Below are 23,156 nucleotides of genomic sequence, written 5' to 3' on the forward strand. Positions count from 1 at the left end.
AAGATCCACATAAACAATAATACATCTTTGAATAAGCATGACCACCCTTTAAAGGAATGTTGGAATGATAGGCTGAATGATTAAATATGTATGGCACGCATGCATGGCATTTCATCACATTAAAGTGAGAGTAAACTAGACATTTGCTGAGCTTCTGCTGTTCTAAAACTAAAAGACATGAAATATTTCTATCAAAGTAAACACAAGGAAACCTTTTGCACATCAATTTTTGTATTTCATATTGCACCACAATTAAATAAAAAGGCATTTTATATTAAACCGTCATTAAGACAATCCCCAGGCACCAATGAAGTTACTAAAACGCACATCAATAGACCAGTATTATTTTAAAAGAACACTTAAGTTTGGCTACATTACAAAATACATAAGAATTTGTTAACAGTGCACCATAAAAAGGAAAGCTGTGTTGTAATATTTGTACTACTACAGTATCAAAGGCAAAGTAACAGGCAACATTAGTGAGTAGTGAAGATATTAAGACTGCAAAATGATATTATTGTTACCATGGGCACTGTGCTGTAAAGACAGCAGTCATGTACATAATATATCATTTCATATGTGAGTCCACAGGGGGGCACCACAATCTTTAAAATGACCCTTACAGTCAGTTGCTTTATGTAAACATGCAACATTGATTGAAATCCTATAATGAACAACAATAATTGACATGAGTTGCAGCTGAAGCTTTACAATATTTTGTTTCCAGAAACCTAAATCTGAACCACTATCATGATTGTTGTAATGTATAAAGAGTTGGTGTTTTCATCCCTCAAAACTTAACTCACCTACGCCACTGAAATAGCATGCAACTAAACGCCTACTTTTGCTATATTGCACAGAAAAGGCAATGTGGTGCCATTAGTTTCTTCAGTGTTGACAAGCAATACACAGCAGGCTAAAGTATACACTGAAACTACATGATCAAGCCCAAAATCAAAGCTTCATTGAAAACATTCTGTTTAAAACACATTCAGACTGAGATTCACGTGGAATGTAATAAACATAGAAAGAAATACTGACAATGAAAAAAATCAGTAGTGTTGCTTTCATTTGAAATGATAAAGAGACCATACCTAACTAACAGTATTTGAGCTCCATTTAATCGGTTTTCAGAGTTTCCGAAGGGCTTCCCTGATACTCTCCTACCGTGATGCTGTGTAACCGTAATAAAACTGCTCATCAGGCCGAAAGCCATAAGCCGTGGCAGGACGTGCTGGAGTCACACCCGTCTGTACGTATCCGTCTGTCAAAGAACTGGCGGAAAAGAGACACAGCCATCTGTCAGCCAGTCATATAAATGCTGAAATACATGAGAGTTGAGATTAATCACAAAAAGATTACATAAAACATGTTAATGTGCATTTTATGAGACAATTACTTGTATAAAGGTTAGATAAAGGTTATAAGTATCACTAGATGGCGCTCTGATTCTGCAAAACAGAGCTACCGAGATTAAAACAGAACTGCTTAATAATTATTCACACCAGGAGTATTCATAAATTAAACTTTTGATTTTTAAACCAGTACAATTATATTACAAATATATCAAGGCAAATGGCCAATGTATGGAAACCCATTCACACCACATAAAAAATAAAAAAAATTCTAAATTATGACAGACTAAGTCATTATGAGATGAAAATGTTTTATTATGATTTCAAAATCTAAATTATGAGAAAAAGAAAATAATCTCGTAAGAAATCTAATTTATGACTTTAACATATTTAAATTAATATATTAAGTCATGAAAATGATTTAAATTCTTTACATTCTAAATTGAAATTATGAGATTAAAAAGTATATCATGACATAAATCAAAATTATGACAGAAAATCTGAATTATGACAGTCAAAATTAATACGTCAATTTTGACTTTCTCATTATGACATGTCAATTTCGACTAAGTATGTCATGATTCGAATTAGTGTCAATTTAGATTTTTTTTATCACAAAATTTCTACTTTTTAAATCATAACTTTTACTTTTTAATCTCAATTTCAATTTAAGTCATAATTTGGACTTTATGTCATGATTATGACCTACCGGAGCATGATTATTATTTATTTTTTAGGTGGAAGAAACAGGCTTCCATACCAATGGGATCATGTCACATTATATTCAATTTATTATGTTGTGTTATGCGTTATGTTATGTTTTGTTATGTGGACTGGTATAATCTGCCTCTTAATTAACAACACCAACCTGTCTCTGGCCTGTCCTCTTAAAATATGGGTTGTTTGCTTTGCCCCTTTCAGCTCCCATAATGCAGAGTTGTTTTTAGACTAAAAAACTTCCAGTGATCGGTTACATGCGTTACCCTCTTAACTCCCAGAACACCCTCCCTCTCCGGGCCTTAAGCCTGTCTTTATCCTCCTAGGGACACCACTGCTGTCTGGGGACATTTCAGACTTTGTTAAAAGGCTTGAAGAGAAACAAACTGGATGTCAAAGAGTTTGGGTGAAACCGTAGCCTAAAACTATCAGAATAAGTTCAACTGAAAAGGGTTGATGGGAAGGATAAGGCTTTGTGCTGTAGGTCAGATGATTAATCCAAAGAGTGTCCAGGTAAGAGACAGGCCTAAAAAGTGTGTGTTTGTGTGTTACGATCATTCTTGCAGTGAATAATTCATCCCAAAGGAATGCTGTCATCCTTTCCAGGAAAGTAAAAATGATGCATTTTCTTTAAGGTTTCGCAAAGAATGATGTTACAAAAGACTCAAACCAACCTTTTTTTCCATTTGTCTAATCATTTAATCTAAACCGAATAATTTGAGATGGAGAAACTGTTTATTCTTCTACTTTCTTATGAAACACAGCCGTTGGCCCTTTACACTCGAGGGCCACAGACACAGTGCGCTTGGTGATAATCTGGAGATCTGAGGCTGGAAAAAGATCCCAATGTCTGGCCCCAGGGGCCCCTGAGAGTTAACACAGAGGTGAGATCCTGTAAAAAACACCCAGAAACCTCTAAACAGGAAAGGGCAATGTTACCAGAATTTCGTCTTTCCTTCCTCTGGCGCCAAAAAACAATAATTCTGTTAAATTTACTCACCCTCATGGCATGCCAAATTTGACTGACTTTCTTTCATGAAACACAAAGGGATAACAGAAGATGCTCTTTTCCATGAAATTACAATGAATGAATGAATGAATGAGCACAAGAAAAACATATAAAGCCCCATAAGTTATTTTGAAAGTATTTCCTCTTTTAAAAAAAAGGTTTGAAAAATGTAAAAATGTATTGAGTTTTATTGCATTAGATACAACTTACTCTACTGTTGAAAAGTTTGGGATCAGTATGATTTTTCATTTGTAAAAATCTCTTATGCTCACCAAGGCTGCAATTATTTGATAGAAAATACAGTAAAAACAGTTTTATTCTGAAATATTATTACAATTTAGAATAACAGTTTTATATTTAAATATATAAAAAAAAAAAAATGTGAACAGTATTTCATCAAACCAAGTGTTATCTGCAAACTAATGATGCTAGACGTTTTCTCAGAGTTGACTTAAATTATTTAGCCATTTGTTCTATTACTTTAAACCAACTGGTCTCTATTAGTGAATATATGAAGTCAGTTCCCCTTAAGTTCACACAGGTGTATCAACAGAGTAACCACAGGTGTAGTTCGTCACATTAACTGTGGACGTGTTACATAAAGTTTGCCAACGGAAAGTATCCAAAGAAAGTCAAATAAATAAATGCCACTTGGTTTAACACTTTCTAACTCAGTGACATTTAAACATTTTGCGTGTCTTAAAGGCCCGTTCACACCAAGGACGATAACGATAAAGATATAATTCTAAAAATCGTTCTCCATATTAAAGAATAACAGAGTTCACACCACAACTATAACGATAAAGATATGAGGAACGATATCGTTGGGATCACTTTCAGAACGATTTTTTTCCAGCTGTCGAACGATAAAACACTGACAGCCAATCAGAATCTATTCTAATTTAAAGGTCTCGCGCATTTAAAATGGATCTGGATCATCCGGTCGCGCGCGTGCTTAGAATAAAAAGACCGTTATTGGTCGTTGGTGTGGACGCATATAAAGTTATCTTTATCGTTATCTTTATAATTATCGTCCTTGGTGTGAACGGGCCTTAAGAGTCAAAATACTTTTTGGGGCCACTGTACATTTCCAGGTTGGTCCTGACAATAATGTTTTATGTGTCCAGATAAAATTGTTGCACTTAACTGCTTTGAAATCATTTAATTTTACTTTCAAATATTTTATTAATTACCTTAATGTGATTTTTGAACATTCAAAATGAGGAACTCCCTTTTTTTTCCAAGCAAATGCAGCCAAGAATTTGTTTTTCATCTGGAATAAAACATTTTTATGAGCTAAATGAAAGATTGCTCTGTGCTATTCTATAAATAAATGTGATTCTATTAAAGGGCTTTTAAAAGAGCCGTTCCCAGTGTGTCTGGCTCCTGGCTCGGCGCAGGGGAACTGAGGCTGGATTTCATTATTGTGTTAACCTGGATCTCTAACACCACACGGACAAAATGAAAACCACACTTTCAGGCCGCCCAATTCCCTGTGCACTCTCAGTGTATTCTACAGGTATCGCTTACAAAGAACTGTGAAAAAAAACATAGCTTCCTCTGCCGCCCCCCTCCCATTCGTATTCACTTGCTCCTTATTTTTCAGCGCCTCTTCTCTGACTTCAAGACAACCACCTTTTTCTCACAGACTGATGTATAATTTAAAGCGCTCTCTCTGTTGTTGGACCCATCTCTTTTTTTTTAGACCACTGGCAACCTATGAGTAAAGACACACAATCCTAAATAAGAAGTTTCAATGAAGTCATTCTAAAAGTGTGTCTAATCATTTAAAGAGGTCATTGAATTATAGTATTAACGGCCCCATATCAAATAATCCCCTCTGCTATCGATGATTTTAATATTTGGAAAAGAGCTCAGCTATTTTGCACAGTCCCATAACACGTTAAGTGGCCTACACCATAAATCATTGCATCAAGTCATCACACAAGTGTTTTTCTAAAACCCCTAAACAGTAGGTATATGGCAACTGAACCAGATTTGGAAAAAGCTGAATAGAGGGAGCTGTGTTTACTTTCAAAGCTAAGGGTATTACTGTTGGAGGAGTGCTACGGCCTGCTGGGATGCCGTAGGACCCTTTGGCGTAGTACTTTTGGGCCATTCCCTGCTAAAAGCAACAAAACTGGCGGACAAGGATGTGTGTGTGTGTGTGTGTATGTGTGTGATGCAGTAATAACAAAACCAACAGATCCGTTGCAGTCAGTCTGACCGATTCATCATATTTAAATGTACCTGCTGAGGAAACCCTGTGGTCCTAACAGGTCTCCATTCTGGAAGTCTGTGAAGAACTCTGGACTAATGGCACCATCTGCTGGGATTATTCCATCTGCAGGAATCACAAAGAAACCGCTTATCGTTGGCACTTTTGTGCTAATGCATTAGAGCCAGGAAAATACAAAGATAAATCATTACTATTTCAATTTCTCAGTCATCTGCAGTTATTATTAAAATAAAAAAAATTTAATTTGAATAAAATATATATAAATATTTTATATTAAATATCTAATTATATTACACTGATAAATTATAATTAATTTATAATTATTAACATTATTATAAAAAATAAAAGGTAAATAAAAGTTTTTAATATATTAAAAAAATGTCAGCATGATTCCTCCAGTCTTCAGCGTCACATGATCCTTCAGAAATCATTCTAATATGCTAATGTGGTGCTCAAGAAACATTTCTTATTGTTATCAATGTTGAAAACAGTTGTGCTGCTTAATATTTCTGTGATACGTATTTTTCAGTATTTCTTTATGAATAGAAAGTCATAGAAAAGAAAGAATGGCATTTATTTGAAATAAAAATCTTTTGTCTTTACTGTCACTTTTGATTAATTTAATGCATTCTTGCTGAATAAGATCTCTTTCAAAAAAAAAAAAAAAATAGAACCCGAAATTTTGAATGGTAAAAATTCTGAATGGTTAAAAAAAAAAAAAAAAAAAAAACACAATTCATAACAACTACTACTTAAATGCAGCAATATTTCTTAAAACCCCTGCCCAATATAACCTGCACTGTAGAAGAGGTCTGGCCGTTCCAGGATGTCACCATTTTGGAGGAAAGGTTCTCCATCGTCTCCATACATGAAAGGCTCTGCCTCATCCATTTGCCGGTTCTCCACCATCTCCAGCCACTGAGAGTTATGCCAGCGGAACTTCTCGCTCTGGATCTTCTTGCCCCACTCCACATCATATTCCTGCAGACGGAGACAGAGAGAACAGCCAGAGTATTAGAGCAGGACATAGAAAGGCTCTGCCTGTATTGCCTCCCTGCATGTGCCATACCGACGATGTAGGAGGAATCAGGTGTGCTGTGTTGCTTGGCAGACGGATAACATGGTAGCTGTTTATTTTAACTCTACAGGGACTGAGTGTAATAAAACCTCTTTGAGGTTGGTGGAAATAGCAAAGCTAAGCAACCCGGCCCTCTGATTAATCATCCCCACACGGGGTGGAAATCAACAGGCCTCGTTGTCACTGGTCCGGCCCCACCGGCATGCACGGTGACACTTTTTGCCACGGCACAAATTCATCATTGTTAAGCATTAAAGGCACCACATGCTCCACTCCCATGGCCAATCAGAGCAATGAATGTGGTCTGATACCCTGGCTAATCAATCTTCAAGTAGCTGAGCTCATGGCGTTACTGAACATTTGGATCCGGAGCAGGTTTGGGTGTTTTATAAATAAATGTGGTGCAAAAATCTTTAAGCATATCCAGAAATAGCATGTAAAAATGAATTATGAATGACTTCACTGGTCTGGGTTAAAAACCACTGCTACAAAAGCAAAAAGCTTGGGCATGAAAAGACAAAATAAGAAAAACTGTTCAGAATTTGTTTTTTTTAACAATATTCATCACAGAAACAGATTTTCATATTTGTATCACATAGAAGAAGAAAAAGGGGAAGATGATCAGCAATGTGTTTATGAATTTGTGGTATTCAGCAGATCTGTGTTCTGTCCACCATCCCCACGCGACACTAAGCAGCCGTCTCCACCTCTCTCTTTGATGTGGCTCCATGCTTTAATGGCCCTTTCCGATCAGATGTATGGAACACTTCCCTTGGCCTCAAGACCAGTCCTAATTACATTAATCTGAGGCCTGGGACAGATCACACATGACAGAGCAGCTTCAGAACAGCTTATACATTTAACCCGCTCGCCACGATGTTCACCCAATCGGCTTTCATGTCAACTGACCCTGACTATAAGCCGTATGTGCCACATTCATCATTAACAACGAAGTGCTGGTTGTCTTGACTTACTCAAAACAAAAGAAACGAGGTTGTTTTTGTTCATTGAAATAAGGCTGAAATAAATTAAAATATAAATATTAGGTCAAAAACTTTATAAAAAAAAAAGAACAAAAAAGAGAAATGTTTCCTTGGAAATAAAATAAGTTTAAGTTGAAAGTTCAAGCCAAAATTGTTAAAACTGAAATATAAATTAAATAAAGCTAAATAGAATAAATGATACTTAAAATTATACTGGATCTTCAACATAAATTGGATGTAGCAGGGTTATGTAAAAAGTTTATGCAAATGACACAAGTAGCTTGAAATTGGTGATAAAAAACAGCAGATCACTAGCTTAAGGTACAGCAGATTTATACTCACAGCAATGATGTCCAATGTATTGTCACACACTTTACGTATTTCTGCATTTTTGTCGTGCATAAGGTCAATGAGATATGCTGGAGCCTCTGATAAGATAACAGTCAAAGAGAAAAACTCTGAAAGAGAAACCTGTTGACTGAACAACACCATCATCATCATCATCGTGCAACTGCAGGTTTTATAAGATGAAGGATACGGGTTTCTTTTATAATGACATCTCGAGTGGCCTGGTGAAATACCATTTGGTAAAAGACGTACACAATCTGACAGACAAACTCATCATCTTCTTGCTGGGCTGAAGATAGAAAGAAGAAAGAGATTGCCATTTTTCTACTTCCACAAACATGTCACACACAAAAAAAACCTTTGAAACAGGCACTTTAAAAGCGTTCCAAGCATCTAAATGTTTCCTACCGTTCAGTAGTTCTATTAGAGCAGGAATGATGCCTGATTTGGCCAACATTACGGCACAGGAGTCGTCCATGGAGACAGTGCCAATCATAATCACCACCTCCAAAATGAGGTCATCCTCTGCAGAGCCTACAGGAGGTAAATATGGGGAAGTCACATATCACAAGATCTTGTAACTAAAATTCTCATGTATTTTCCATTGTGATGTAGAAAAGTAAAGTGGAATGAGATAGACCTGGTTTGAGGTGGTCTTTGAGATAAGGCACCAGGTTGTACTCCTTTAGCACAAGTTCCCAGTCTAGATCAGGAATGGTAAGATTGGAAAGAGTGCCCAAGCACTCAATCACAAACTCTTCCTCTTCCTTCAGTCCGATCTGAGCTGCCAGGTCCCCAACATAGTCCTCAAACACATCACATGCTTATTAGTCTTCAACTGAGTAAGCATCAATGTACGCATCAACAATAAATTAGCAAACATTATTTGTATGGGTGTGTATTCTTTTTTTCTCTGAAACTCACAATGAAAAGATTTTTAGATGGTCCATCATGCTGAGATATATTTCGGATCATCTTCATCATTAGAGGATCTTTTAGCTTCAGTGCTCTCTTCATCAGCATCTTCAGACCATTGCCTTGTAAAGAAGCATTAACGTAAGCACAAAGTCTGCTCTTCACGTTTTTGTTTTTTTTTGGTTGTGCATTTGTATGTGTTCTTACCTTCACACATAATCTGAGCATTCCTTTTGTTGGCAGCCAGGTTGATGCAGAAGGAAATGAGCTCAGCGTCAATCCTCTCCTCACCACAATCAAACAGCATCTTCATTACCTGCCAAACAATATACCATAAAATAGCAGTAGACGGTAGACATAACCTAGATAGTTATGTCTACCGTCTAAGACTAACCTAAATGGAAGATAATTCATAGGAATGAACTTGTTCTACTATTAACATGCAAACTGAACATTTATTCGATCAAAAATACAGTAAAAACTAATTTATTTTTACATTTTAAAATCTTATATTACTTTTGATCGTGTTCAGATAGTAAAGAGAAGTACTTTATTTTGTTTGCAGGCATCACAATCTTACAAGACAGTTAGCAAGTTTCAGTCCAGTTACCTCATTACCCACTTAAAAGCTTCAAGCTCAAGTGTGCCCTTCTTTCCTAAAACATCCCAAGACTCAACAAAGTCAGCAAACGGCTAGAAGTTCTGACCCGTCTAGAACTTTAATCAAACCTGCTTTCGTCCCACAAAAAAGCTGACAGGCCTGAAACATTCTTTCCAAACTCCCGCACCCAATTTGTAAGTTTCCCAGACGTCCAGGGGTTCCTGATTTTCTCAAGCGGATCCTAACTTTAGACACAAACCTTACATGTCACTCTGCATTAGCTCGGCTAACGTCACCACACCCCGGGCGGAACAGAGGACCGGACTCTGCTACCTGAGGGGACGGTAGGGGTCCAGGAAGGGAGTGTAGGGGGGAAGGGAATGGGCAGAAGTCCAGGCCTGGGTTAAAGTGGTCAAGGGTTGTCAACATCGCCCCCTGACGTTAACGATAAGCAGGAGGCCCGGAGAGAAAGCTTGGTCCGTGAGGAGGCAGCGGTGAGTATGCAAAGCATACAGTCCCATACTGAGTATCACATAGCAGCCACCCTGCAGCCTAAATCACTGTGGCTAGACTTACTGGCACCTGCCCTGCTTTCACATGCAACATCCAGTCGCCCCACCAAAACCTTGGTAACCCCCAGCCTGCAGTTACCATATTTCCATTTCTCTAGTCACCCAATTTGTCCATGAAGGGCCCTTCTATTTTCATCTTTACTTAAACTTTAATGTCTATTGCTTCCTTTTCTGTATAAATGAATGATAACTAATCTCTAACCTGCTTCAGTAACCTGCTTTAAATTTGAAAAAGTAATTGATTCGTTTTTTTCACAATACATACTCAATACAAAGGAGAATTCTATTAGCAAGTCAAGGTTAAAAGTGACAAGGAAAAACTCTACTGTACAGGGTTCTCACACCTTTTGACAAATGACTTTTCATGACTTTCCCAGTTATTTGTGATCAATGGATAGAGATGAAAAAATAAAAGATTGCACATACAAATAGGAAATTCTAACCCATTTTAGAGGTGAAAATAAGTAGACTTAACCTTAATTTAAGGCGAGACACGGCAGGCAAAAACATCGGGTTTTTTTTACTGGTCAATTTTGAGATTTTTGGATATTTGTCTTCAATAACATGTCTTCTTTCAGACTTGTGGTGAAAAATAGTCAGAAATACACATTTAGGTCTTTATTTTACTACACTTTGTCTGTTTGCGTCTGTAGATTTCTCATAAATTCAACAAAAGTTGGCGTTCTTAATCAATATGCTGCTCCGCGATCGCAGTCTGCTCCCTGTCATCACATGCACCGCTGGAAAGCTCTCTCTCTCCTGTACAATGCTGTCGGATCCAAATATGGTCATTTCCTTTTTATCAGCAACCAATCTTGAAAGTAAAAGGGCTGAATGCGCAATCTCATTGGAAATCTCCACTTCAGTAGCACACCAAACTTTCCAGTCTTGTACCTAGCTATATTATGAAGACATTTACAGAGGGATTGATAAATATATTATTCCTAGCCTGATTCATAAGATTTTTTCCAAAAAACATGGCGAAAATCATTTTTTTAAGGCTATTGACAGTACATTCTGATTTACAGGATAACAAAAGTAGATATCCTTAAATCCCTCTGTAATATGTGAACACAATGAAAAACATTTTTTAACCTGGCTTTATCCAATACTCAGATTTCGTTTTTTAAAATATATGCAAATTAGCACATTTTAATTAGATATTGCCTAATTTGCATATTTAAACATTAAATTACAGAAAACTTGTAATACATTTTTTTTCTCATCTTAATGTAGGTAATCAACTGGGAAAGTTTCATGGTGATATCTGCTAGTTACATTTTTTACCCTATTCACCTGTAGTGTCTTGCCTTAATAAAGAAATTTCCATAATTTTCTCACGTTTGGAAAAGAAAACCCTGATTCAAATCCTTGATTCAAAAAAAAACTTTTCAATCAGTGTTAATAATTTTGTTTTATTGTTGATTGCAGTCCTTTTTACATTTTTGACATGGCATATAACTTTAGTTATAACCTTTAGTTTAGGCATATAACAAAAATTATAACGTTTGATTTGTCAAAAAACGATTTAAAAAAAATCTAAATTCTCATCAACAGTATTATAATGAAAATCGTTTCATTACTGTCATGATGCATATTTTTGTCTTATCAGAAAAAAAACTGTCAACAAACATTACCATTAATAATCTGATTTATTGAAATTAACAGCAAAAAGTAGCAGGAAATTTTGATTTTTCACACCTATAAGTATTACATTAATTACTGTGATCAGAGACACAGGAAATGTTGAAAGGACTGGTGAAATGAGACACCATGTCTGCGCCGTATGCGAGCGATGCATCGTGTTACAACACAATCAAATTCTAAGCAGCGATACTACCTACACTGAATGCGACGCATCACAATGAGACACAGAGAGTAAACTGACACCCTGTTCTATTTCTGACGTACTCTGCGAGCTTGCGTTTCTTCCGACAACAGTGGATTTGCCTCAAGCTGTTGCGGAATGGTGTGGCACAGAGGAACAACGGTGTAGACACTGTGTGATTGAGGCGAGCGGTTAAAGAGCTCTCCTGTCCCCTGCTATAAGCTCATGCTAATGCAGGCTGACCTCTCACCTGTGGAATGCAGTCCGTGTAGGCAAACATGGACTTGAAACGATCGTCCATGCTGATGTGGTACAGAATGCACATGGCGATCTGTCTCTGTGCTTCGTCTCCTGAAATACAAACACACGCAAGCCATGAATGGACAGACGCACACTCTTGAGTATTCAAGGTAGACAGAATTACACCTCCTTCTTTAATAGAAACATATAGCAAGACAGGACAGCAGAAGGATGCTCATCATGCTCTCTGGAGTATTTGATTTTTGATTTGAGTCACGAGTATTCTAATATTTAGTGGATCATGGCCCTTGCTAGTACCAGAATTTGTGTTCAAGATTCACTGATTCATGTCATAGGGAACTAAAAACTGGAAAGAGACGCAACTATAGACTTTTAATTGGCTATTACTGTGGACCTACACAAGCATTCAAATGTTTGGGGTCAGTTTTTTTATTTTTGAAAGAAACTAATACTTTCAAAAGTATTAGTTCTTTTGAACTTTCTATTACTCAAAGAATCCTGAAAAACTGAATTAAGGTTTCTACAAAAATATTAAGCAACAACTGTTTTCAGCATTGATAATAATAAGAAATGTTTCTTGAGCACCAAATCAGCATATTAGAATGATTTCTGAAGGATCATGAGAAACTGAAGACTGGAGTAATGATGCTGAAAATTCAACTTTGCCATCACAGGAATTAATTACATTTAAAATATATTACAAGTAAAATACAAATGAAAATAGAAAACAGTTCTTTTAAAATGTAATTACAGTGCTGGTCAGAATTATTTGCCCCCTTGGTAAATATGATAAATTAAATCTGCATTGTTTATCCTTTTGATATATATATTTTTTTTAAATGCAAAAATCTAACCTTTCATTGAAGTAAAAGAACTGAAAGTGGGAAAAAAAAAAAAAAATCACATTATGAAATAAATGTTTTTCTCCAAAAACACATTGGGAACAATTATTTGCCCCCTTTTATTAAATACTTCTTGCAACCTCCTTTTTCCAAGATAACAGCTCTGAGTCTTCTCCTATAATGCCTGATGAGTTTGGAGAACACCTGACAAGAGATCAGAGACCATTCCTCCACACAGAATCTCTCCAGATCCTTCAGATTCATGTTGGCGCTTCTTCTCTTCAGTTCAGCCCACTCATCATCTATAGGGTTCAGGTCTGGGGACTGGGATGGCCATTGCAGATGCTTGGTTTTGTGCTCAGTGACCCATTTTTGTTTTGATTTTGATGTTTGTTTTTGGATCACTGTCCTGTTGGAAGATCCAAACATGGCCCATTATAAGATTTCTACCACAGGCTGTCAGGTTTAGATTATTTATTTGTTGGTATTTGATCGAATCCATGATGCCATGTATCTGAACAAGATGTCCAGGACCTCTGGCAGAAAATTAGGCCCACAGCATTAAAGATACAGTAGAGTATTTCATTTTACACATGGGGTACTTTTTTTATCCCTGTATGAACCAAACCTATATTAAGTGTTTGCTGCCAAAATTTTTGTTGTTGTTTCATCTGTCCATAGAACGTTTAAAAAGAAACTGACACTACTGGAACTTCAAACGGGACGGGTTCTATGGTCAGATGAAACAAAAAAATGTTTGGATCTTCCAAAAGGACAGTGATCCAAAAACAAACATCAAAATCAAAACAAAAATGGGGCACTGAGCACAAAACCAAGCATCTGCAATGGCCATCCCTGTCCCCAGACCTGAACCGTAAAGAAAATGAGTGGAGTGAACTGAAGAGAAGAAGCGCCAACATGAATCTGGGAATCTGAAGGATCTGGAGAGATTCTGTATGGAGGAATGGTCTCTGATCTCTTGTCAGGTGTTCTCCAAACTCATCAGGCATTATAGGAGAAGACTCAGAGGTGTTATCTTGGAAAAAGGAGGTTGCAAAAAGTATTTAACAAAAGGGGAATAATTGTTCCCAACGTGTTTTGGAGAAAAACATTTATTTGTTATTTACATTCATTTATTTATAACATTTATTGATTTTCCCCCCACTTTCAATTTTTTTACTTCAATGAAAGGTTATATTTTTTGCTAATTTTTTAAATAAAATATCAAAAGGATTAACAATGCAGATTTATTTTTTACAGCCATTTTTGACCATATTTACCAAGGGGGCAAATAATTCTGACCAGCACTGTATATTGCACAATATTACTGTTTTTTTTTTTCAAATAAATGCAGCCTTGGTGAGCATAAGAGACTTCTTTCAAAAACATCAAAAACCAACCTTAAACTTTTGAATGGTAGGGTATATATAGTGAAAGTAAATCTGCAAGAATTACTCTGTTTGTTAATCTCTGGATTTTTTTTAAAGATGTATTTCAGACCTGAGTAATTCTGACCCTGAGAAAGCACAGTTTCCCTTTACAAAGCAGACCGAAACCTGGACCTGGTAAGAACCTGAGTCTCCGACTTAATCAAACAGACAGACACAGACCCCTAGAGAGGGAAGAGGGGGCGGGGACGGGTCGGAGCCGGCCACGCACCCTTTAGGCAAGGTTATCTCAGCCTATTGGAGCCAGATGTGCTCCTAGAGACCCCTGAAAAGAGAAGGGCTTCTCCATTTAATTGGGGAAAAAAGGAGGAAGCATAAATTTTACTGCCATTAATAACTTCAAGCCAAGCTGCTCTGCACCGCTAGCACCACAATTGGCCCAACATGTGCTTCTCATTAGTGAAAGACACACACGAGCACACAAACGAGCTCTAGCGCACACTCAGAGGTCAAGCGCAAACACACACACGCACACCCTGAGTTAACGCCTCGGTCTGCACGTTGGGAGAGGAAAACGGGGGATCCTTTATGAGGATGGAGGAGAAGGGCCTGTAAAAATGTTCAAAACAGCCCTGGAGCCTGGGAGAAAAAAGCCCATTAAAAATTCATTATCCTGTTCAGGGTGCGTTTAGTGGGAGAGCAGGAGAGCTAAACTTCAATTACACCCCAGTAAGATTTAAAACACCCCAACTGCCATAAAAGCCACGGCAGCCAGGCCTTCAGGCGACCACGACAACCCTAAACGCCAATGTCCTTCATAGTTGATCGAGACATTGAGTACACACTAATGGTAAACAGTAGGGTTGGGTCAAGATGGTCGACCAGGCAGTCATTCAAGAACTGATTAGTGAGGTTGAATTGTTTATATACATTTCAGGACCAAAAATGTTCTACCTGCTTGTCTACCTATATATTTCCATATGCCTATGCATATTTCCTATGCAGAGTTGTTGACAATCACAGAGTGCCGCAAACAAAGAGCTACAAACCTTTTATAGTTCCTCATGAGTATTTAGGAGGTAATCTCATAATTACTGTAATTATGAGATGGCAACCCGTGACATTCTACTCAGAGCTGTTCATGTCCTCAGACTCGGATTTATGCGTTTCTTTGGCAACACTATCAACGGCGAAATGAATCTGCACTGCAGCAGTCAGGTGGTACAACTTGAGCTCTTTAAGTTGTTTATGTTCATTATTATTGTAATGTCATGTGCTTTGAGACATGAGGAAATTTAACACCTTCTCTTTGCAGACTCTGCTGTGCGCGTTCATGCGTTTTGGAGGAGGAGTGGCTTTTTGAAGAGAGATCTCTGAAAAGAGGGTAGGATCTTATGCTATAAAAGCTAGCTTGCTATTGCTAGCCTATCTGAAACCGCACACCATAGCTTTAAGTTTGCGAAGCATGAATGTGGTAGTACGCGACATTTGTACGTGTTTACTATTAAATTCAACCCAAAGTGACAAATATAAGAGTTGTTTAGCAGCAGTGTGCTGTGTGACAGCCCATATGATGATTTATTCTCTGCTATTGGACTTAAATACCTACACGAAAAAATAAATAAATCTGAGATATTGAGTGTTTTGCTTAAAACAAGAAAAATATCTGCAAATGAGATTGGAAAAAATAAAGTGAATAAAAAATGTTCTTACCTTATTTTTTGTTTTGTTTTAAGCATAATTTCACTTCATTTCAATAATTCTTTTTCAGAAAACATGACTTAATATCTTAAGTAATTTTGCTTCACAAGTAAATGTATCTTGATTTAAGAATATTTCGATATTTGTACTGGAAAACAAGACAAGAATTTTTTTTTTTTTTTTTTTTTTTTTGCAGTGTGGAGTGAGTTGTCGATTAGTGGGTTCTGGTTTTGAAATAAATCATCAACGAGGTTCGAGATGATACCAAGCTTCACTTTCATCTTATCAGCAAGGCCATGACCCTCAAAGGGTCTTCTGGGAAGAGCAGATAGGAGCTTTCCTCTGTGCATTTTGAGGATTCATGAGGCATCTGCAATATTCTGACAGGACTGGACGTTGCATTCTTACAAAGCAGACCAGATAAAAGCAGAGGTTACACACACTTCTTCTTAAAAAAAAAAAAAAAAAAACTTACAAAAATATTATATCATCCACACTAGTGCAAAGAACCATAAGCTGTTGGCAGCCAGTCCAAAGAGGTCATAAAGAATGAGTAGTTGTATGTGTCTGACGGAGAGAGAAAAATCTCCATAAGCTGCTAAATGTGGACTTCCCTCGTGCTGGAAGAACAACATTTACTTTAGAACTGAAGCTGTTTTTTTAACAAATATATTACTTTAATTGCATAGGACACACGACACCCCCCTGAGGCCTTGCAAAAAACACATTGTTGGTGCCAAAGCCAACCACGCCTGTATATGTAGTCCATGCACAAATCGTGTGTTTTGTTTCATCTCAGGAAGTGGTCTTTGAAAGACAGGAGAGAGCCATAGTGTAACTGTAACTGCTTTATGAGGCTGAGAAAGGCTTGCATCCTCAAACACAACATAAACGACTGGTAGACTAACCATGCTGTCTCATTGCTTGTAATTTGGCTTCTGCAAGTCTGAGAAATAGCAATTCATTTGTCTGGATAATAATTTGAAATCATAACCAAGTGATAAAATAGGGCCAAGGACCAAACGTGGGTTTGAATCCGGATTCCGGTGTGCAAACTTTCCTAGTATAATTTCCCATTTCTTCCCTTCATGACCTGTGCTCTCTCTGACTATTCGTAAATATAAATAATAAGATAATAACAATTTTCAAAATAAAACTGTCAATAATTTTATATATAGAGATTAACACAGCTTTAAATAAAAAGCAGCAGAAAAAAATTATTTGGGCTTTTTACAATCTATATAAAGAAAAAAGAAAAAAAAAATATATGTTTTAATAAAAAAAAAAAATTAAATTAAATTAAATTAAATTAAATTAAATTAAATTAAATTAAATTAAATTAAATTAAGTACATATAAAATACCGGCAGGAATCTTACCTAGCAATGTGGTGAGTCTGGGCAGAAGGTCCACTTGCACCATCTTGCTGCGGAGGCCGGTGTCAAAGGAGAGATTAAGGAGGAGGCGAAGAGTAACATTCAAAAGATCTTCATGTTCACAGGGCACCAGTTTCGCCAGCTTCTCTACTGTATCTACCTCAGCCTATCAAAGAGAGGGAGAGAGATGGTTGTGATGGAGTGATGTCAGAGACTGTTGAAAGGTCAGCCATTTAATTCTCTTAGTCATGTGCCTGTGGCTTTGCTTGTTAACACATCTCCACAGCTCCAGCTGTGGTCAAACACAGCCACAGACAGACAGCCCAGCAGAAATGTGATCCCCATTAAAGGCACAGTTCACAGCCTGGAACCAGTTTTCAAATCAAGCCTTCAATGTTAATAACTGCCTACATCCACAACCTTACATTCACAGTCAGTGTCAAACAACGTGAGGGACGATTGTGCAACCGTCATCAATGGATCGAAAGTGTTCAATTAATCATTCAAGAGTGTGTTATTGTATAGCATTTGTCAAAATCAGAACCATCTTTGCTCGGCTGCCTAGACAAATGTTTAATTTACAAGATCAGAAATTAGCTGATTAATGAATCCAAATAAATTATTGCGAGATAACCTTTAAGGTTAAGTGTGTGATTGGTTACAGGTGGAGGAAGTGTGGGATAAGTGGTCGACTAAACAGTGCAGCTAAACTGTGTTGAAGTAGTACAGAAACTATATAACCAACGAGTTATGAGAACAGGTGTGGCTGATTTAGGAAGGAGAGAGTAATAATAAGAAAGTAACAACTTGCGGTGGTGTAGTCTTGTGGGGTTTGAACCTGCAACCTTTCGGGTTGCAATCTTTGAGCACAGCATTTAAACACCCCATGAAATCAAAATTGGAGTTTTGTGGCTTATTAGTCCAATGATTTCTTTGAGGGCATTGAGGGCACAAGCATACTCCTAAAGTTTACAAAATATGTGAGTCACTTTGGATAATAGCATATGAAAGTATTGCTCACCATGTCATTCTTATTCTCTAAGAAGATACTAAGCTTCTTGAGGAAGGACACCACCAGCACCAGTAGCTCCTCACTGTCTCTGTCCAGTGTTTTCACCAGAAGGTGGACAATGTTCTTGTTCCTCATCTTCAGCTCTGTGCGGGTGTCCTCAGATAGATTTAGCAGCAAGTACAGAGCCACTGATGACATAGAAACACAACAGTTTGGCATGATCAACCATCTTAAAATCTTTATTTCAAGAGGACAATATTGTAAGCAAATACAATACTTATTTTTTTCAGTTCAAACTCTACATAAACGTTCAAAAGTTTGGGCTAAATAAGTATAATAATAATAATAATAATTTAATTTTTTTAAATAAAATAAATTCTTTTATTGAGAAACAATGCATTAAGTTGATCAAAAATAAAGACATTATAATTTTAGAAAAAATTTTCTACTTCAAATAAATGCTGCGGTTCTAACTTTCTATTCATCAAGAATCCTGAAAACAAAAAAATGCATCATGGAATTTAATCATCATGGAATTTAATTATTTCTGAAGAAAGAAGAATCAAGTGACACTGAAGAATGGCTGCTTTGCCATCACAGGAATAAATTACATTTAGAAATATATTACAATATAAAACAGCGATTTTAAATTGTAATAATATTTCACAATATTACTGTTTTTTCTGTATTTTTTATCAAATAAATGCAGTCACACAGGTGAGCATTAGAGACATAATCTAATCTTCTGCATCTTATCTTATAGTAATGAGGTCTCATTTTACTTAAAGTAAGAATTTAAAGTAAGAGTAGTTTGACATTTCTGCACTGACAGAACTGTAAAATAAATATTTCCAAAATGATTTCCTCAACACTCCCCTTGTCTTCCATTTTTGTCTTTTTAATATTATATAGAAGAGTACATATTTATAACATCAGCCATACAACCATTTTCAGCTATCAGTTTTAGCCAAAATTTCCATCTGAGCCTGTCTAGATAAAACACTTCTTTAAGAAGCAAAATGAGCCTTGTTATTTTGTGGATATGTGGGTAATAATGTCTTCTACCTCTCAAAAGCTGTTCCTGTTTGGTCAGCAGTCCATGGTACTTCTTCAGGGCTTTCTCGTACTCCTTCTTCAGGTTCTGATTGTCCGGGTCATCGTCCCGTTCAAAAAGTCAAGGACCTTTTCTATTAAACCCTTGTGTTCAGAGCAGTAATTAAAGGGCAGCATTTTAATTAAAACATAACACCCATGCCCCCTGACCCTTGGCTTGACTTTACCTTTGTCCTTTCTCTGGCATCCAGTCACCCTTTCACCAATGACCCCCCACCCCCAACCACACATTGAAAGGATATCAGTCTTCTTTTTCTTCTGCAGTTCATCCTGCCATAGGTCATAGCGCTTCAGCTCGTGCTCGATTATGCTCATGCACAGCGCACCAATCTTGTAGTGAGTGATCAGGCCGTGGAACTGGGAGAAACTGGAGATAAAAAAGCTTGTTTGTCTAACCTTCTCCATGTATCCAACCATGCCAAAATAAAGCATCAACCCATGTCAAACACGGTCGCTCACCGAGAGTATGATGAATGTTAACCAAACCGTTGCAGACTTTAGCAGAATAACATTGGAAGGGCAGAGATTCAAGAAAGATTCCAGCTTTCACATTTACCAACAGCCTCGCTTTTCAAATTAGTTCTGACAGCAGCTGATGTGTCATATTATGAAAGGAGTATTTAGTATTATGATTCTCAAGAAAGCAAATATGTTCTCCTCATGTATCTCAGCTCTGTGCACAACACCCATCAAACTGAATAGTGAGTCTTGGCTGGAGTGTAGCTCGTGTACCTGGAGAAGCAGAAGAAGACATAGATGATGGTGGTTGCCAAATCGACACTCTGCTTCCAGTCTTCCCTCAGGACCCGGGCCAGTGCGCCCAGAGCTGTCTCTGTGGGAGAGCAGACAAAACACTAAATGCTTTCATTGCTCATGAAAAGAACTCATGTTGTGAATACAAAGTGACAACAGCTTGAAATATGTGACTGCTTTTGAATATGGAGAGTATGTTATGATCCTTAAGGACTGATGGGAAAAGAAAGATCACACTTGTGAAGGAAAAAAATGCATTATGGGTAAACTCAAAGAGCACTATGGTAGATGCTAAAGGGCAAATAGTTAGAGGGAAATGACGGAAAACAGGCTGTAGTACTGCAAAATGGATAAAGTTACAAAGACCAAAAGGGTTAAAGAAATTGGACACATGAGAGAGAGTGGAGATGGCAAAGACTTACTTTTTTCCAAATGGACCCAAAAATATTCTGTCATCATTTACTCACCCTCATGTTGTTCCAAACCTGTATGAATTTCTTTCCTCTGTTGAACACAAAAGAAGATATTTTGAAGAATGTCTGTAACCAAACAGTTGTGGGGCACCACTGACTTCCATAATATTTTTATTCCTACTATGGAAGTCAAAAGGGCCCAAAAATTGTTTAGTTACCCATATTCTTCAAAATATCTTCTTTTGTGATCAACAGAGGAAAGAAATTCATACAGGTTTGGAAACAGGGTCCATTTGGAAAAAAGTAAGTCTTTGCCATCTCCACTTTCAGTTCATTTTAGGGTGAACTACCCTTTAAGTTTAGTGTGAAATAATATATTGTACAAAATGTACACTACCGTTCAAAGATTTTGGGTCGGAAAGATTTTTTTAATGGTTTTGAACGAAGTCTCTAATGTTCACCAAGGCTGCATTTAATTATTCAAAAATGCAGTAAAAACAGTAATATTGTGTTTTCTATTACTAAAACATTGTAAATGTAATTTATTCCTGTGATGAATTTTCAGCAGCCATTACTTAAGAGTCAAGTAATCCTTCAGGAATCATTCTAATATGCTGATTTGGTAAAAATCATACTGGTTAAGAACAACATGAGGCTGGGTTAATGATGACAGAATTGTCATTTTGGTTGAACTATCCATTAAATTAGATCAAATCAAACCTTTGTTCAAAGGCACTGGGAAATTGTATAACTATATGGTAATATAAATGCACCAGAACACCAAAAGTATGGCTTTAGTGGAAGGTTTAAAGATAAAATCCTAAAATGTGTAAAAATGACTCATTCCTGTGCCTGTCGCACCATTCTGCAGCAACTCCTCCAGGTTGTCAGGATTCCGGGCCAGGTGGAGGATGAGTGTAGCTCCTCTGATCTTCTCAGGGATGTCCTCATACAGGAGCTCAACATAGTCATCTATGCTATTAATGTTGGCCTCCTCATCCAGCTACAAGACACAACATATAAGATAAGGCATTAATTGAGTCAAAAATGAGTATTCAACCAAAATGTATATTAAAAAAAGAAAAAACGAGATAACAGGAGTGACACAGCTATACCTCCATGCCTTCAAAAGGAGTCAGGTCTCTTGGCTTGATCTGTTTCTCTTTCTTTTCTGAGTAAACACACACAAAAATAATAATAATACAGAATCAGTATCTAAAGCACTAAAGCAATATTTACAATATTTTTACCCAATTCTTCATCACTTACCGGCAGATTTCTTGCGGTTCTGCAGGTAGAACAATAACTGTTCCACCTCCGGAAGTCTGGAAGGGGAAATGAGTCTACATTCCTCCACTACCTTCCGTGCTAAAGACGCAATGTCTGTGCTTGTATTCAGGCTTTTCAGACGGATTCTGCAAACGGAGGAAAAAACTGCAAATAAATATTATGAAATTCTACAACTGTTATAAACACAATGATTTTGCCTACTATCACAAGCTCTGCACTCCATATACATGAATAATCTTACATCTTCTGGCACTCTTTGCGTTCTCCTAGCATTGGGTCTCCCATCTCGCCCAGGATCGTGGCTTCCACTTCATACTGGACAACGAGGGCTTTTTCTGTGGGGTGGACATCTAAACTGCCGCCCTTATATTTCCTGAACACGAAACATTACAGATTATTTGATTATTTTATGTATTTTTTCCAACTTGTTTGTAAAGCACATTGAGTTACTGGTGAAAGATGCTCTAGTCTATACACAAAGCTTATTATGCTAACAATATTACCACAATATTTAAGCTGCTAGTAAAAACAATCATGTTTTTGTTATGTTTTTTCCAGATATGTTCAAAATTCTACACAGTACCTTGGACTATACCATCATGGTGCCACAACAGTACATTTTATTTATTTACTTATTTATTTAATGTGTTATAATGTATTTAATTTATGTAATAAAGATAAGCTAATGATATGATGGCAGAGATGAAGATTTTCACTATTATTATGAACATAAAAATTCGTTTCAAACCATAATGTGAAAGAACAGCCTGACAGCTGTATATACACAGCAAAAATCCATGTTACATTTTAGAAAACAACATTTACACGCACATATGGTGTTTTGTGTTGTGTTAAACTCAAGCTCGTATCAGCTAATGAGTCTATCAGATAGAGCTCGCGAGCACATCACACAAACACTCACCGTTTTAAATATCTGGCGTCGTCCGCTTGCATTGCTGCCCGTATATTCAAGTAAATAGACCTGTTCTGTTGATTTCTGTCAGATCTTTAGGTGTGTCTATCTAATGTCTGGACTGCTTCATCGTTTCAGCTCTGACAGGATGCTGATGTTTGTGTTGCTATGGGTGTGTACTCTTCGTGAAAGAGCGATGAAGTAGAAATAGACAAAAGAAGCTCTAGCGCCACCTGTATATGTGGAGGTATGTATCGATCGATCAGTTGAAATCATGGTTGAAACAGGCTATGTGCCTTCTACTAGACTTTTGTTGGATTTGATTTTTTTTTTGTCGATGTACATGTCGATGGAGATGTACTTTCCTCGGCGCTATAAGTGTATGCGAAAACTTTCGAAATCTTGCTGAATGTATCAATTCGAAGCTCACAGTTTTAATTATCATACCAT

At 37.0% G+C, this 23,156-nt stretch overlaps 1 protein-coding gene across 2 annotated transcripts; it reads right to left on the reverse strand.

Moving 5' to 3' along the window:
• Positions 1 to 216: 216 nt before the first annotated feature.
• kifap3a (kinesin-associated protein 3a) lies at positions 217 to 22,899 on the reverse strand. Of its 2 annotated transcripts, none has more exons than XM_079889485.1 (20): positions 22,716 to 22,899; positions 22,035 to 22,166; positions 21,773 to 21,918; positions 21,619 to 21,674; positions 21,365 to 21,506; positions 20,070 to 20,169; positions 19,580 to 19,704; positions 19,290 to 19,388; positions 18,234 to 18,412; positions 17,216 to 17,378; positions 11,896 to 11,996; positions 8,852 to 8,960; positions 8,654 to 8,766; positions 8,370 to 8,535; positions 8,138 to 8,263; positions 7,920 to 8,018; positions 7,724 to 7,809; positions 6,115 to 6,301; positions 5,332 to 5,425; positions 217 to 1,321 (listed from the first exon to the last, which is right to left on the reverse strand). In XM_079889485.1, the coding sequence occupies exons 1-20, from the start codon at positions 22,745 to 22,747 to the stop codon at positions 1,303 to 1,305; spliced, it is 2,274 nt and encodes a 757-aa protein (XP_079745611.1). In that variant the 5' UTR covers positions 22,748 to 22,899; the 3' UTR covers positions 217 to 1,302. The 2 variants fall into 2 exon arrangements, with proteins under 2 accessions (XP_079745611.1, XP_079745610.1); XM_079889484.1 differs by having other exon boundaries at positions 218 to 1,275.
• Positions 22,900 to 23,156: the final 257 nt, after the last annotated feature.

Source organism: Squalius cephalus, assembly GCF_949319135.1.
Source record: "Squalius cephalus genome assembly, chromosome: 12".
Taxonomy (NCBI): Eukaryota; Metazoa; Chordata; class Actinopteri; order Cypriniformes; family Leuciscidae; genus Squalius; species Squalius cephalus.